The sequence below is a fragment of the Sceloporus occidentalis genome, unplaced genomic scaffold, assembly GCF_023333645.1.
Source record: "Sceloporus occidentalis isolate IW3139 unplaced genomic scaffold, rSceOcc1.0.p SCAF_16, whole genome shotgun sequence".
Classification (NCBI taxonomy): Eukaryota; Metazoa; Chordata; class Lepidosauria; order Squamata; family Phrynosomatidae; genus Sceloporus; species Sceloporus occidentalis.
In genome coordinates, this window is record NW_028316996.1 from 2,650,601 (window position 1) to 2,669,258 (window position 18,658).

General features: G+C 39.7%; 1 protein-coding gene across 1 annotated transcript in view; it reads right to left on the bottom strand.

The window, feature by feature from the left end:
* Positions 1-51: 51 nt before the first annotated feature.
* The window catches only part of LOC149302945 (GRAM domain-containing protein 2B-like), a 30,151-nt gene continuing 11,544 nt past the window's right edge, over positions 52-18,658 (bottom strand). The window contains exons 12-14 of the mRNA XM_089481715.1: positions 17,686-17,776; positions 516-745; positions 52-184 (exon numbers count right to left, since the gene is read on the bottom strand). Coding sequence (XP_089337841.1) covers positions 52-184; positions 516-745; positions 17,686-17,776 — 454 coding nt within the window. The remainder of the gene's footprint in view (positions 185-515; positions 746-17,685; positions 17,777-18,658) is intronic.

The following is an 18,658-nucleotide window of genomic DNA, read 5'->3' on the forward strand; positions in this document are numbered from 1 at the left end:
TTGTACAGCATATTTTAGATCACACGGTTGATAGTTTTAAGGAAGACCATGTCACATAAGGTTTTCCTTTGGATGTAACTCTACATCTCGAAGAAACTGCATATGGTAAAAGGACTTGGAATGTTCTCTGTTGGTGGTATTTGTAAAATTAATATAGAAGCCAACATCGCATTCACTCTTGCTCCTACACATAAACATACAACCTGCTCACAATTGCTTGCCTTGCCCTAACATACAAACACTTTCAAAAGACTCTCTCCTCACTGCAGAGCGTCTAGATATTAAGTCATATGCCGATGCTCCGCAGTGAGTTTGGACACACCATCGCCGAACCGCCAGCGTGTAATGCTGGAACATGAGATATCCCGGTGCTCAGCAGTGAGGTCGGGCACACTGCCGGTTACAGGGAGATCAATGATCTCCAACAGGCCCTGTTTCTCTAGCAGTGAGTGGACCAGCCCCCTGTAGAGCAGGCATCCTAAGCTATCTTAGTCCTAGGCTGGTGCCTACCTTGCCTTATACGTAATGCTGGCCCTGACTCTATTCTGTCGGCGGAAGCCAGCATTGCAAGCGTTGGTACACAGTCACTCAAGGAATACTTGATCATGTGATCAGACATTCCCTTGCAGTAGGTATTACTACTGATACCCACCGGAAGTTCATGTGAGGACAGGAGAGCCTCAGCTGGGCTTTCTAGACCCTGCTGGCTGATCGCAATTATTGCAATCGACAATGCAGGGCTGGGCTGTGGCACAAAAAAAAAAGTTACAAACTTACAAAAGCCCTACCCTCAATCTCCGTAAGCAATAGTATTAAAAACTATATAATATGGGGTAATATGTAAAGCATGGATATGGCCCTCTGGAACATAAAATATGTATATGGGGTATGACTATAATCAGGTGATGTGTAACATAAATTAACATAAAGTATTCAGCGGTGGCACTTACAGTATAGAAGAAAATTTGCAAAAATGTTGGTTCAAAATGCTTTTCAAATATAATCACTAAAAAAGTCCCAAGTAATTGTCCCAAAATCTTGGTTTAAATCTGTCCATACCTGGAGAAGAACTGGCCCTTTATTTGATTGTTTCCTTTGTATGACTTCTTGAAAACAATAGAAACATCCTGGACCTTCTGACCAGTTGTTGTTGTTTGCTCTTGCTGAACATTTATTTCACCACCACTGTTGAAACAATTGGACACTGAAATGTGATTTTTCATTTCAAACTCAAATCAGAAGGTGATATGCCTTCTTGTTCCTTTTTCTCTGTGTAGATGTACTGTTACGTTGCTATTCTGGGCCATTTTCCTCAAGCACTAGTTATGGGAGCTGAGAATTGGCTAACTTAGAAACTATAGCAGGATTTCTATCAAGGTTTTGCATCCTGGTGGTTTAGTCTCATGATCATAGGTGTATTTGTTTGGTTTTGTAATAAATCATGACACATTACAATGGGATTCTATACTTTGTTGGCAAGTTGAAGGCAAAGCAGATTCAAATGCTGGTTCATCAACAGCTGTGCTGGTAACATTGCATTTCGAGTATTACGGAAGGAATAACAAATTATATATTCTTCCCTCAAATTGTTTAGCAATTTGCACATTTTTATCAGTGCGACCATTTTCTATGTGGATAATGAAGGCTACACGTTGTGTTTGTATAAAGGACTACTCCCGGAATTCCACAGATGAAAACCGTGGTGCATTGTCTGAGAATTTTTATCACAGATGCCATGCCTGGCTAGTATGGAATTCAGAGCATTCACAGCAGAAATTGCTTTTTTGTCTCGAATAATTTCTAAATACGTATGGTAAGAATCAAGATATTTGTTTTGATTACATGTAAATACATTCACCACAACTATGTATATATTATGGATGACCTAAAAGTTATTCATCTGGACAGTAAAGTATAAGCGCTGCGTAAATTGTTTGCGCTATATAAATAAACTGCAGCTGCCACGCTCTTGACCATTCTTCTAATTTACTTAAGTCATTTCACATTTGAGTTGTTACATCCAGAATGTCTACTCTGTTGCAGACATTTGTATCATCTGCAAAAAGACATACCATGCCATTAAGACCTTTTGTAATTAATAAAAAAAAAACCACCAGCGATTGTCCAACTGTCCCACATTATATTCCATTGGTTCACAATTTAGCTGACTGTCTTTGGTCATGTAACCAATTTGATCTCCCTTTAGCCTCTCCTCTCCTGTGGCCACACAGCACCACCAATTGTTCTACAGTATGGGGGTCACTCTGACTCAGCACTGCAGATATATTGGTAGGCTTCTCAGAAAGATCACCAATGACTCCTTAATTTAGGGTTGTTGATCTCTGATAAGGTGCATTAAATTCAAACATTTACAGTTAAATTCCTGATCAGAAGAAGTCCAAGCATGAAATCTTTGGGCATGGGTAGCTGCAGTCACCTCAAGGCAGGCCATGATCTTCTCTTTTTTATCTTATTGTAGTCGCTGACGTGGTCTGGCTCATAGGAAGTCTTCAGAAATGGCTCAATAAGAATGGCCTATTCAGCGACTGGCCATCCTCTTTCAGCAGTTCTTTCAAATAGCAATAGATAGGCCTCCACATCATCTGCGGCTAACATTTTCTAAATGTAATGGCTTACTCGCACAAATCTGGGGAATTGCTGTTCTTCAGTCTTGGCAGGTACATTTTGCCTCATTACATACTCTTTAGAGCTGCAGTGTGATCCTACTGGGGATGAATTACCATCTCATTAATGGCATTGGTCTCAGGATTCCTTTGGTTATATTCCTGCTTCACATCTGTGGAGTGTAGCAAGACTAACTCCCTCCATAGTCTCAAATGACTTCAACCAAATACAGACTCTCTAGCTATATTGAGCAAACATTGCATATAGACCAAATAAGTTTTGAGTAAAATCTAACACGATCGCATAACTCTGTAGCTATCGTTAGTAAGTGGCATTTGCAGCATACCCATTTCAACCTGAAGAGGTCACCTTATGACTGCAGATGTTCAGTATTACATACACAACTTTTAAAGGTGAGATATCTACCATAGACTTATATCAAGCAAACCTAAAATTAGCTTCACATTTTAAGTAGAACTGCAAGCAAATGTTTAATTCTACAGAGGTAAATGACTTAAACAGAAGTCTGATGCCTACATTATCAGCAGAAACTACCATGTGCAAAGAAACTGTAGGGAATGATCTAAATGTAACAGTACATTTTCTTTTTCTATAGTGTAAAACTTTAATAGTTTGAGGGACACCTAAACCATTCCACTTGTAGGCACTTAAAGATTAAAGAGGATAGGGTGGCAATGTCACAGAAGGATCACACATGTCTATTTAATAGACATGTGCAAATGGTCCAAAAACAATTCGGACACATTTTTAGTTTTTTGGCGATTAGTTTTTAGGCAACAATATCAGTTTTCTGCCCATTCGATATGGATGGAAATTGGGTAATTTTGAATTTGTGAACAAAATTCATGTCCAACGCCCACATTTACTCTCAAACTCTCTCACACTCTCATTTTCGTTCATTCTCTCCCTCTCTCTGTCAACCACTTCCGTGTCTCGCAGCTTCTTGTTCTGCATCTTCTCCTCTCTTCGTCCGCATCTCCGTGGACATAATCCCCATGAACTTCCACCAAAATGGCAAAGCATTCAGTGATGTCCTCTTCCCTTCCGATCCTCTAATCCAATCTATTTTAGTGGAAGTTCACACAAGGTTATTGTAGCATAAAACGCTGGAGCTTCCGGTAACATCCTCTCCCCGATTCTCCAGTGGGGGCAGAGGATGTCACCGGAAGCTCATCCATTTTGGCGGAAGTTTTCTCCAGGAGGCTATGTCCTCGGAGGTGCAGAAGAGGAGAGAGAAAGCGAAGAGACAGGACCAAGAAGATGCGAGACACTGTAGCGGAGCTGCAAGACGCGTAAGTGGTTGGCATAGAATATGGGAGAGAGTGTGAATGAGAGACCCAGCTAACTATGGATGAAAAATCTTAGCTATGCATGTGTGTATGTTTGTAATATCCAGTGTTGTCAGTATTGAGAGCCAACAGGGAATTTGTTACCACAATCAATTCTTCAAATTGACGTTATTGTAATTCTATTTAGTGAATGTCCTGCTTGGGGTACGCTATAGAATATGAAGAAAATCTGTGGAAGTATATATTTGGGGGAGACACTGGACATGGATGAGGAAAAAGCTCAAGGGCATAAGTTAAGGGAGAGCGAGAGAATAAAATGGTCAAGGTTTAAGTGAGATAGAGGAGAAGAAATGCAGAAAAGGATGACACAGCAATGTATTTTCCTTGCACATGCCGTGGCAACATGTACGACGTGCTAGGTTGTCCCTTCCATAGGTAGAAGAGAAAACAAAAGGCTTCTATAAAAGCCATTTTTATGGCGAAGCAACAACTCAGAGTTAACCATATACAAGTCTTGCCAGGTGGAATGGAGAAAATGAAAATCCAGCCTAGGGCCGACTACTATACCCCATACAATCACCCCTTCTAATAAAACATAAAGACAAAAAACTTTTCCACACTTCACTATCCCAATTTCTCTGGAAAAACAAAAGGGCCAAAATCGCACTAATCAAATTGCAGCAACCCACCCACCATGGAGGCCTAAACCTCTCTAATTTAAGGGAATATAATTTAGCAGTTTTATACAGACAAGCCATAGACTGGATCTCTGGAAACCATGACAACCATTGATCAGGCCCTTTGCCCACATCTCTCTAAATACCCTGTTACATACACCGGTGACCTTCCAAAGGAGGCAAGAGCAAACCCACTGCTATATATAGTATAATCTAAGCATGGCAACTAATCAGACCACAATTAAAGTTATCTGTGACGGTTCCTAGAGTTACCCTACCCCTCAGTTAATGTTATCCAGCGACATGAAGCCCTTTTGTGTGTTATTTAAAAAAAAATGTATTGCCTTACTTCCTAACCGTTTGCACACGGCACACTAAGGTCTGGGAGCTAATCTTTTCAAGACAATGTGTATTCCTTACGTTAGTGGCGTCTGTATCCTTTTGTATTGTTCATCCCTGTACTGCCCCTGTTGTCTCTGGGAGGCAGATTAAGGGGGCGGTGTGTATCCCAGTATCTTGTTTTATGTTAATGTGTGTTTTGCTGGATATATCCAGCCGTCTGTGTCTAAAATAAATCAATTCTCCTCTTGTTGTACCTAAAGACTAATCTTGTCTGGTTATTTGGGTACCGGATAGCGATATCCCTTTACTTTGCTTGGGAATATTGCCTACGGATTGCGGGGAATTATTGTACTGAAGGAAGAAGTCGCTCTTGGCGGAGAGGGACAACCTGAGGTCCCTGGTCTGTCTGTCACATTATCCTCCCAACAATCAAAAACTTTATCTTTCTTGAAAAACCCATCATTTCAAAATGGCCAAGCAGGACACCCATTCACACGACCTTTTTGAATCAAAACACAAAGACCATCTTATCCATTGAACAACTTAGAGATACATACCCAGACTTGAATATCACACAATTCTCATACACACAAGCAAAGCATTTTGTCCACTCTCAAATACGTTTCAAGAGGGATGATTGGGAAAACCCCTTAGACTACCTTTCATTACCAACTTCCCTGGTCCACCCATTAACATCTAATCTTGTCTTGGTTAATGGCACAACATACAAAAGAAAGTGCCTCCGCATCTTTCTTCCTCACCTGGCTACCATACGTTAACTCACTCCCGATCCAAACATGTATGTGAGTGAAACACACATTCCAATACACAACCCGGTACATGATAGGATTACTAAGACAAAACCCGATCCCACTGACCTAACAGATCATCCACATCTAAATGACCACTACTGCCTATGTGCGCATCACAGGCTCCACCACAACTCAACTGACTGCTTCAGGCCAGCTTGGATGCCGGACAACCAGACATCCAAGCCTACCACATTCAAATGGACTCCATCGTTCTCAAAATTCCCCTAATCCGGTTTGTCCAATACAATCGTTACCCTATCCACAATTGCCAAATAATTTGCACCCCTGCAAACCTGGCAGGCCATGACAGTGGATCACATCAATATTATACCTTATATGATATCTTCCACATATCAGCCTTTTATAGCCAAAAATGTTGCTCTGTGAAATCAAGCAGAGATGATTCCCCTCATGAGGCATCCCTTGTACACTAACAGCTCCTGCTATGGCATTAACTGAACTGAGCCACAGCAAACCCAGCTGACTGCCACCTGCCCACCTCACTGCTCTGCTTGAAGCCCAGAAGACAATGAGTGCCCCATGATTCAGACCACACACAAGGAAAAACCTGTAACGCAGACAATATCCAAAACATACAACGTAACAAAATCCTCAACACTCCTTAACCAGGTGAGGCCTCACATATGTACTAAAATGTGATGACCCCCCACTGCCCTATTCTCCTGATGACAGAGTCCTCAAGTCCCCACCTAGCCACATCAATAGCTGTGCCAATCCTAAAGGAGTGGGTGCCAAAGTCTTCAGGTAAACCAAACAGCTGATAAGGGATCTTTGAAAAATGGCTTTGAACTGATAAACCTACAGGGCTGAGCCATCGTCATAAAACAAAGACCACACTCATGCTGGCCGAAAAGCCAGAAAGGCATCCAAGCATCGCCTACGACAAAGCAGATAACCCAGTAATGGCTATAAAAATATGTGAAGCCCTCTGCCTTCCTGATCCATCTTACTGTTATGTTGCTACAAATCGAATGCCCATCGCAACCCACGTCTGCTACCTGGATTCTGCCTCCTTTTTTTGTAGTAAATAACAAAATTCCGACTAAACATTAAGCAGATAAAAGAGAATATACTCTCCTTGTTAAACTCTGCGAGGACTCCCACAATCCCAAAAATGTACATAAGATGACACAGAGAACAGAGAAAAATAATCATCTTTTCCCAGAATCTCCCCAGCAATCAGGAATAAATATATAGGAGGGGGTGACAAAAGGAAGCAACAATACCACAGCACTCTATGGTAAAAAAAAATTAAAAGTAATTAAGGACTTATTCCCAATACACTCACTAATAAAATTGCACCAGGTCAAGTGCAAAAGCACACTTGATAACAGGTTAGCAGTACACATTCATGTTTACTTATCCAGAGATAAAACAAACTCCTGAATTTATAGTCAATTCAGCGGACAAAACGTTCTAGGCCCAGAAATCAGTGAGAGGTAAAGTAAAGGTATTGTGTTATTTACTCTTATTTCAATCTGCATATTTTATCACAAAGGATTAATCACAGAAACTTGAATGGTGGTTGGGATCTTCTGAGTGAAACTGAATTTAGTTCTAAGAACTGATTTCATTATTCCCATTGGTTTCACAGTCCCTTCCCCCCTTAAGAGAGGACCTTTTACATAAACATACCGCAGACCACTTTGCACAATGAACTGTGTGCATTTAAATAAAATAAAATAAAAATGTATCTGGGATGAGGTAATTATTGGATGATGCAGTGCTAGAACAGTTGTGGCGGTATTAATAGCCAAAAGTTTCTTACAAGAATATTGTGATCGCTATTTTGTTCCACTGAATAAAATGGAACTTTTTCATTTAAAAAAATTTTTGCAGTAGCAAATGTTTTGATTCCATTATGTCTAATGTATTTCATTTATTAGGGCCTTTTAACACTTTTGCTTTCTGGCATTTTAATACAAATAATGTGCTAAAAAGAATGTTTTATAGTGATTTGTATGGCAAACAGTGTGACTCGGGTATGTATAAGGGGTGCATGTGGGTACAAGAGCTCGACCACGAGATATAATATATGGGGCTGGTCTCCAAATGTTTCCAGGGCTGCTTTTCATTCCCAGTCTGGCCCTGGGTAAACTGTGTCAAAGGCTGCAGAGCGTTTCAAAAGTATGAGTAAGGAAAAGCGGTCTTTTGTTTTAGCGGTGATGATGTTGTTAGTAATTTTAGGGAGTGTGGTCTAGGTAGAATACTTTGGATGTAAACCAGATGTAGAGGGTCAAGCAGAGAGTTTGAAACCAGCTCCAGATGAGAGAGGAGGAACCCCAGGTAGGAGGCCCTACAGAATCCCCCTGCCTAAGGGCTGCCTGTTGCTGTCTAGGGTTCAGGGTGCAGTTTTTTCCTACAAGGTTACAGGTTAACCATGGATTTCAAGAATATAAAGTTCTTGTAATAAGCAATATGTTTTCCTTTCCCCCAACTGCTATTTACAAAATTGTTCTACAAAGCCAGAAAAGCAGGTTTGCTTTTAAAACAACCAGTCGATTTCCTTAGGCGTCTGTTTAATTATATAAAAGGCATCTGGATATCATCTAACCATGCCATTCCAATAGCTGTAGTTAAAAATGATGGTTAATGTAAGTAACAATAACAGGTATAAGTTTAGAATGCATATAACTACAGTGGACGCCAGAAACAGGTTCACTTAGATGTTCCTGTGGACTTTAGATCAGTAGGGGAAGGTCTGTGAACATCCTGTAAATATTTCATACTACTGTGTGGGTAAAGGAGGAAAATCCAGTCTATGTTTTGCTGCTAGATTGGTCTATACCTGAGGGAAGCACATGGTGTGACAGGAGAGAGAGGAGATTTTGTGAGGGTGCAATGAAGTACTGCTGAGATTCCACAGGCTGGTGGGAGGAAGCCACATAATCTACTAGAAAAGGGAGGTGGAAAGGTTAGTAGTTCTGATCTTATTGTCTATCATCTGGTAACGCAAACCTTGCTATTAGTTTGGAGCCATTCTTCTTTCATTCAACAGCTGTCTCCAGCAACATTATTTAGCAAAAGTCTAAGATGCAGAATCAATAGATTGTCAGGTTTAACTTAAGTATTAATAACGTCAGAGGGAGGACATCATCGCAAGCGCCGCCATTTTGGCAGATGTGGCCGTTGGGTTACGCCCGCTGAGGTGCGGACAAAGATAGAAGAGAAGGGAGAACATAAAAGATTAAGATGCGGAAGTGGTTGACAAAGAAGGTAGGGAGAAATTAGAGAACATGAGAGATAGTGAACAAGAATGAAAGTGTGAGAGAGTGAGTGAGTAAACCCACAAATTTGGATGAAAAAAACAAACAAAACAAAACAAAAAAATTCTGAACCACCCTCATTGCCCTTAGCACATACAAAATTGCTATTCCTACTTAGAATGAACTGGTTAGATGCATCCATAAATAAAAAAGACAGACGTTTTTCAAAAAAATGGGAAAGATTTATTGAAAACACTCGATGCTACATTGAAACAACTGATAAAACAAACATTCCAAGATACGTCCTGGTTTAGTGCACAGTTAATTCAGGGCAGAAACCCGTGCTCATGAGATATTCCCTTGACTATGGAACTAAATAAAAATGTTTAAAAGTAAAATTTTCTACGGTGAGACAGTTTGGAATCAACTAGTACCATGGGCATAGGAACCCCTAAAAATCTGGCGGGGGGGTTGACAGCATTTCCCCCCATCAGATCCCCACACTATCTACCCCCTCCCTACCCTCCCTTCTCACACTATCTACCCTCTCCCTATCGCCCCCTTCTCACTAGCTACCCTCTCCCTATCGCCCCCTTCTCACTAGCTACCCTCTCCCTATCGCCCCCTTCTCACTAGCTACCCTCTCCCTACCACCCCCTTCACACTAGCTACCCTCTCCTACCCCCCCTTCTCACTGTCTACCCCAGGGGTGTCCAAGTTTTTTCTGCAGTGGGCCACTTCATCAGAATTGTATACGTGCGCAGGCCGCACTAATTTTTCACTGTGAGAAAATATGGTCTTTAATAAAATATGCAGATTAAAATAAAGTAAATGACACAAAACATTTACTTTTCCTCTCACTGATTTCTGGGCCTAGAAAGTTTTGTGACTACAAATTCAGGACTCAGGATAATTAAAAATGAAATAGTTCTATTTATTCTAGGGATGAACCAAAATGAAAATTCTGGACCAAAACATTCACGGTTCACTTAGCCAAAACCGAAAATGACCCCCCACCTTTAAAAATAATAATAAAAACTCACATTTTTGATAAAAGTAGGTAACACACCACAATTGGACAAAAAAAATTAGCAATATGACTTGGCATGATAGGAGTGTGATTGCCAACAGCAATCACACTCCTATCATACCCAGGCAGCCAGTACATGCTGGTACAGGGTGGCTGTAAGTGATGTGCAGACCCCATACTGCTGGCAGCATCAATACACAAGGGGGGCAGCTAGATAGGTTTCAGCATGTACTGGCTGACTTGGCATGATAGGAGTGTGATTGCTAACAGCAATCACAGTCCCATCATGCCTAGGTTCCAGCACTTACACATCCATGCTATCACACACACATTCATTCATATACTCATTCATTCACAGATTCATTCCCTCAATCACGCATACTCATTCAAACACCCTCCCCACCCCCTTACCTGCACTGCAGCTCCTCGATGCCGCTCACAGGCTTCAGCAGAGGGCGCAGCCTCCCTCTGCTTTCTCTGGTACTGCACAGAAGAAGCAGGATGTGATGTAATGTCACGTGAACTCTGCTGGGTTCCGGTTCCTCTGTGCAGTACAGAAGACCCTCCCACAGGTAAGTAGCAGGGCTCGAGGTGCGGACCGCGTAAGATCGGTTGCCCTGGCTGCCAATCTTACGCGGGCCGCACCTAGATGTCTTGCGGGCCGCATTTGCGGCATTTCTATTGGGGGGGGTTCCTACGGCCCTGGGGGGGGGATTTCTTAATTATCGGTCCCCCCCCGCATGAGTTACTGGGGGGGGATCTGTCCCCCCCCGGTTTCTACGCCCATGACTAGTACCCAAAAATCTTGGACGGCAATCTGACCCTATTTAACTGCTAATTGTTTTTGTTACCTAAATGTATTAAATTTACAATATGTTACCTGCTAGTTTAAACTATAAACTGGTTTATTTGCATTACGCACACCACTAAACAAGAATTATCTATAACAAAACCACAAGGCAGAAATAAAAAGAAAAAAATTGAAGGGGATATTTTAAGATCATAGCATTGGGTGGAGTAAGCCATAATGACATTTTTTGTTACACAAAGCCATTTCCGTCACTTCGTACGCACAATAAACTGCAAGACTTCTAATGCCTCGACATTTTCATTACAAATATTTTAAAGGTCGTCATCTCACCCTTTCCTGTAAGAGGCAACACAATAGCTCTAATTGTTACTTAGCTCCAAGAACACCACGGAAACAGCACTTTTTGAGATCTTCTCAGTAAAAAGTGATCAGTCATGCCAAACCTCCTAAGTCTCCTATTTTCCCCACACAGCAACAATGCATTGTGCCCTAGGCTGACAGGTTCCCCCAATGTGCTACTTCTTAATGGGCACGGAGATCTCTGGTCTCTCCATCTGGCCATTTACACTATAGAGGACTGTGCACAGACTGCATTCAAAGCACTGCATGCCTTTACGAGTGTTGGGATATTACATCATTTCCTGGCGCTCCATAGTGACGATGGCGGCCATGGACAGTCCTGATTTTTGAGGCAATGGGGAATCAGATCAGCTGACCTGCTCTGGGGACTGTAAAATCAATAGAACTCTGTACTGCTGAGGCACAGCCCTCCATCACGGCTCCCACATGGCTCCTTTACATTGCTCGGCAGCTGCAAGGTTGCCGTTTGGGTAATTTGGTCAACTGGCGCTGCCTCTAGCCCTGCCCCACCATCTAATTTGGACAACTGAAATGTTGGAGAATATGGTCAAGCTAAGGGGTGACTTGACTATTATATGCCACAATTTGCAAAGCAGCTTGTTCATATATATGTTACCAAAGAAACATGTAATTTAAAATTTTGCTTTAATTGAGTTAATGTGACTTTTCCAAGCGTCATGCTTTTTACTGTAACTCATAATAGTTTGAGTCAAACACAATAAATCCTTACAACCTCATGTCTGCTACATATATGCTTAAAATACTGTAAACGTAGGTGGTTACATACATTAGATGCTTGCAATCACTCATTGTGCTTTCCCAAAACTCTTAGAGCTTGGTGTAGTACACTTGTGTGATGAAGCATATCAGTGATCTGGGCTACATGAACACAATTCTCCTATGGCACCCACTAGCTTCTGATATATTAATACTTGCAGAGCGCCAAGACAAAGAAGGTGCGTATATTTATTTTGGCAATATTTATGCTTTAGGTGAAGCTAAATGCAGCACCATTAATACATACCTCAATGGATCGTTTGTCTTTCCTGTGGCTGGTTTTAAACCAAGCAGTATATAGGCACATGTAAGGAAACTCTTGGCTAATATAATAATTTCATGAACTAATGCTCTTTAGTAAACCAAGAGTAGTCATGGTTCTCACCTAGCAGCATGGATTAATAAATATTACATATGCATATACTGCTGATGCCATTGAGCGCATAAAGGCTCAGCAGGTATTATGTTAATTAATTACATGACTAGTATTAGCTAAAAACAAAACAAGAACATTGCAATAGGATGCCAACAGAGATACTCACACACAGTTCCTGGTGAAAACATTTACTGCTTAAAACCATTTCTTGGGCAGCATGATATTATAAATAATAAATCTAAAGGTAAAGGTAAAAGGTAACATTTCCTGGTCTTGGTCTGATCCATAAAACCTGGGGTCAGATCACCCTCATGAATAATCAGGCCTGCAGCCGTGCCTCTGCTCAATGGTCCAGTTGTAAGAGTGGGCTGTGCAGTAATGCTATGGATAAGCAGGCACAGCACTTCTTAAGACACTGTGCCCTGTCATATCCTAGCAATCGGCAATTGGGGTAATAGGCATAGAGGGGGCAGCATTCACACCATATCCCTCATACCTTGTCCTCAATGCCTCTGCCAGACTTATCTATCTCACCAGACGCTCTGCATCTGCCGCACCTCTCTGCGAATCCCTCCACTGGCTCCCCATCCATAGCAGAATTAAATTTAAAATTACTCACTCTATCCTACAAAGCCATTCACTAACGTTGCTCCCCCCTACTTATCCTCCCTCATCAGCAAATATACTCCAGCCCACCCTCTAAGGTCCAACAATGACCTGCTTCTCGCATCTTCACTCATCACCTCCTCCCATGCCCGCCTACAGGACTTCTCTCACGCAGCACCAACCCTCTGGAAATCTCTTCCCCGTGCTGTCAGACCCTCCTTCAAACGCACACTAAAAACTTCTCTTCAGGGAAGCCTACCACTGACAAACATCAAAACTTCTCTCTCACCCACTTACAACCCTAATCTCCCCCTACATTAACATCATTCACTACCACAGTCCTCACCCCTTATCCACCTAGATTGTAAGTTCCTGCGGGAACAGGGCCCTTTATTCCTCTTGTATCTATATGTCAATTGTTGTTTTGTACTTATCATTATCTGTAACCTTTTCGCCTTCTACAGCGCTGCGGAACCTGTTGCCACTTTAGAAATAAAGAATAATAATAAATCAATTAATTTTCAGCACTGACTTGCGCACATCATAAACAATTCAGATAAGTTTTCTGTCCCTTCGTTTTGGATAAACTCAGAAGGCTTCTACTTTTCCGCAGCCCCGCTTTTTGTCTTGCCTCTTCTTGTTCTTTGCTACTTATTAGTCCTGATCGGAGTAATGGGGGAATAGTCGTCCCTGTAGGGCATGAAATGTCATAAAAGTGAACGAGAGTAGAAAAGAAGAAAAAAAAAAAGCTAATGTGATATGGTTCCGTTTTAGACATTTGTAGAAATAAAATAGACAAATTGGTTAAAATGAAATCCAAATGCACAACTCGAGTGCTGAATATTAACGAAGAAATTCACGCGTACCATGGTCCTTCTATGCTGACGTGTCTAATGACCAGATCATTTGTGACTAAGGCTACAATAGTTATACATCATGTTATGTTGGTAACGGTCGGCACAATTGTGATATAAAATTTAAGATACATTCCTACAGAATCAAAGACATAGCTGTTACTATAAAAGAAAGGAGATTCAACTAATGAAGCTTGAAGTCCACTCCAGAAGCATCTGAGACCTATAATTTTACCATATTCTCTCTTGGCACATAGAGTTGTATACAGCTCTTGCATTATAGACTAGCCGTTTTGAAGTTTTTCTCTAATTGTTAGAGTAACTGCTAAAAATAATACCCTTTCAGCCTACTTATATTGTATGTGTTATTTTTAATGCTACTGAAAAGTAGATGGTTAGAAACTCACCTTAGCACTGAATAAATACATTAAGACAAACTAGCATGTTACAAAGACACTTCCACCCAGTCTAAACACTTTATACTCATGTACCTCTGTTTCAGTGCTTCCTTAGGGTGTGCGTTGCATTGGGGTGAACGCCAAGGTTTTACAACATATCCCAGAACACTGAAGTAGCGATCTGTAGGAACAGATCTTGCTCTTCCTTCATTTTGGGCCAATTTGGGGAGACCATGGATCTCCCCAAACGGCCCTGCTCCTCCATCCGCCAATTAACGCACCATAGTCGACTGTCTTCACTCGTAATATTAATCAAGTAACATAAGCACTTATTTTTGCAAACATGAAGGATATAAGACTCAAATCAGGTAGCTATAAATCTATCCGAGCAGATAATGTGAACAATGACAAAGCAAAATAAGCTACACGTTACACAAACATAATAATGAAGATTTTCTTTAGGTGAACAAAAAAATAAAAAACCCTACACACCATTGACAAATTTCATTGAGCCAAGGAAAAAAAAAAAAAAAAAAAAAATTAAGATCATAACAGCATACAAAATACCAACACTGGTTTAGCAGCATTTACTGTAAGTCTTGGGTAATTGTTGAAAGAGTAGATACGATTAGAATACACAATCTTTACACAAAAACGAGGAAGCGGCTCCATCGTAACCTCCAGAGACACAATTCATGCTTCAGAGGGTATAAAACAACAGAAGAATTCCCTCCTGCAAAATTAATGTCCTTTGTACAAAACCTGTTCGGTTTCATTTCTTAAGCAGCACACGTCTGAATTAAAAGGTGTGGTGTAGAATACATACATATTTGCAGCATCAAAATCAGCAAAATGTATGTCCTGATCCAGGTATACATGATTCAGTAAGAACAGTGTTACAGCTTATACTGTGTTCCGTAAATGCAAAGCAGGCATCAGTTCAGTATCTGGATTGTACACACACCATGCAAAACAAGATATATCTTTTATTTTAAACAGTCTATTCCAATTTGCATAAAGTCTAATTTTATATATATATATATATATACACACATACGTCATAGCAAAAAACAAGCACCAAAAGGCATAAGTTTATTTAACATTTCGATATGACAAACATTTCATAGAAATGGTTAAAAAGGGCTGCTTGCATATACACAAGACAGCTTGTGCTAACATGGCTCTTGTGCAGCTCATTACCTCCTAATAGAAACCCAATCTATTGTGTAAACAAAATTATATATATATATATATATTTATATATATATATATATTTATAATCAGCCTTCACCATAGAGCAGAGAAAGAGGGGGAAAAAGTGCCTTCTGTCTAAAAGCATCTAGTATAGGCCAAGTTTAAGAAGTAATTTAGTATGACAGCGCAAGCACGCTTTTTATCTTCATGAAATTGGACGTTTCCTATGCACAGGTAGGATCAGATGCGATTAATTCACACCAACTAAACATCCATTGACCCATAAAGCCAGCAGAGGCAGCTATATACAGCACATTAAAATCAATGCCTCGCTGCCACCACACAAACCATCTGTTCCTTTTAGAAGCCTTAAAATATTGTAGGGATGCATACATCATAGTTGAAGACAAGCGTAATTGTAGGAAAGGCAGGTGTGCAAACATGTAGAAGCTCTGGTAATCAGATGCTGAAGTCGCTGTGAAAGATTCAGGGGTGGGGAACCACTTAATGATGAATGAAAGTGCCCATGTTATATCAATAACTAATGAATATACAGATTTAGTCCAATTTTAGAAGGTTTGTAGAAATGTGCTCAAAATCTATTTACATGCTGAAACATTGCATTTTCTAGTCACTGACAAATCTAAATCAAAAGAATGTCGGCTTCTAGTTTGTAGAGGGCGTAACAATTTTTAATTTACAACAGTGTTGCTCAACTCCAAATACCAGGTTTCATAATATCCTTACTATGCAGAGGAACTACTCTATTGCCAATGACAGATTCCTCTCTAAAAGGTATCTCTGAAAACCTAGGAAGACCTGGAGGAATGTGAGACAGCTCTATAAGAAACTGGTATCAGCTAAACAAAGTTACAAATTTAGACAATAAAAACAGACATCCAAAAAAAAAAAAAACAAAAAAAAAACACAAACAAAAACCTGGAGTGCTTCATAAAAATTACTTACAAAATATGTGCAAAATATATTCAAGTCCTTTCTTTCACAGTGAAATAACAGCTCTCACTCAAAACATGAAGCCTGCAGAACAGTTCTACTTCATATTGCTTTAGTTACTCAACTAAAGAACAAAAATATTCCTGAGATGAACGACATGGCTTCCAATTTATATATAATAGAGAAAAAATAAAATAAAAATAACAGAAAAGGAGAACTCTGTCCAGCAGAGGTAGGTTGAGGATGCCAATTACAATGGAAGAGGTCACAAAGAAGTGTTTCAGCTCTGTCTCCTAATTTACATCTTCCAAGAGACGTTGCAGATTTTTTTGAATCTAGGTTAGGGAAAGAAAGGAAAAAAAAAAAAATTACACTTCACAATTTTGCACACACACTGCAGTATGGCTTTACAATACAGTGCATTTTCCACTATTACAATAAACTGTTTTAACCTTGAATGAATGCAGATATTAACTTTTTTACTCTTAAAAGCAGAGCTGTTGCTCTTCCAAACCTCCACATTTTTCAGTTCTATACACAACAAATAATAATAATAAATCTTATTGGCCCGAGGCTACACGTACGTTATTTGGAGGCCACTGGCCTTAAAGCATCGGTTCCACCTAGTCATATGCACCCTTTTCTAAAGACCTGTGTGATTAGCCCACTCCCACGGTTTATATGCCAAACGTGAGTTTTTCTAAGCTTTCATAGAATAACCTAAAAAGAACCAAAATAAAATTACCAGAACTCTAAACATTAGTTTCAGTAAAACAAATATCACCATAAGCATCGTTCATACATAATGCCAATGTTACAATTACTACACAGGTCATTTTCTTTTGTTTTAGAATTATTAAAAATTACAGGCCCAGAAAAAAAAACAAAACATGGTTATAGTCCGAATATGTTTTGGCAGTCAATGAGTGCTAGCTAAATATAAAACACACTGGAGTCTTTGCAAAATTGACTCCAATATGCATATAGTGTGTTAAACAATCATACAACATATAATCTTACAATTAAAAGAAAAAAAAAAAAAAAGGCACGTGTTGGCTCTAAGAGACAAATTTCTCACGTGATGGATATTTAGATCATTTCAATACAAAATGAGATCTAGAACCACATCCAACAAATCTCAGGTGTGCTTTCTAAACACATTTACCTCTCTTAGTAAACCACATACTGTCAATTATCAGATCAAGACGAATGATCCAAGTATAAATGTTTGTTGGTGGGAAGAAACAAAACGAGAGAGTGAGTGAGTGAGAGAACACCACCCCATTACTGATAGACAGCAGAGGCTGTCTTGCTCGAAAAGTACATTTTTACCTTGTCCAGCTTTTCCAGGTTGGTTGTTAATTCATCACATATGGAGTCCGCATTTTTATGCCACTGGCTCATGACTTGTTCTAGAGGCCACCTGGACCAAAAAAAACAAGAACACATTAGTCTATGTCTGTAAAACTGCAATTTGTTTTATACCTTTCTTCATTTTAGAATGGTGTGAACCAACATTTCCTTCTAAACCCAACAACTAATACTTTATGTAAATAAAATACAGTGGAACAAGACTGTGGTAATTATCTGGATATATTTAAAACAGTTGGGTGAAAATATTCATAGAAATGCAAACTTGAAAAGCAAATGATGCTAAAAACTCTTAATGATGTTGAAAGCCGTTCTTCCTTCTCATTTTACAAAATTTAGACCAGGCATCAGTCAATTAACTTTTTTTTTTTTTTTTTAAAGACTCGGCAGGATTACAAGTGCCCGCACCCAGACTGCAGCCACTTTCAAGCACCATACATAATGAAAAATATAAGGCTATTCTTACTCTTTTGCTTGAGAGTCTCTAATAGGTTTCAAGTTGGATAGCTTGTCTTCAAGAAATCCAATTCTTGATTGCATATAAAGACTTGAGAAAAACAACAGGCAGACTCTGGGTATAAAATAAAAACAATTACAGTAATAAGTTTACATGGCTAGGATAGCGCTCCTGTTTCCTAAACCAGATCTTAAACACTACTACATTTATGCAATAAGGTAAAATAAAAGGAATGCTTATGAAGAGCAGTATCTTAATTCAACTCCCACTAAAAAAGTTTTTATTTATGTATAAAGAAGGCATTTTGACTTTTGGGGAATTTGATGCATAATCAGTAAAGACCAAGCGATCTTGGCATAGATTGCTTGGTAGAACACCACGTATATGTTATATTTTATTTAAATTTAACAACCTTCATAGAGGACTAGAGTTTTAATGGCATAGGGCTGTAAACTGTTTATGTTTTGTTATTAATAG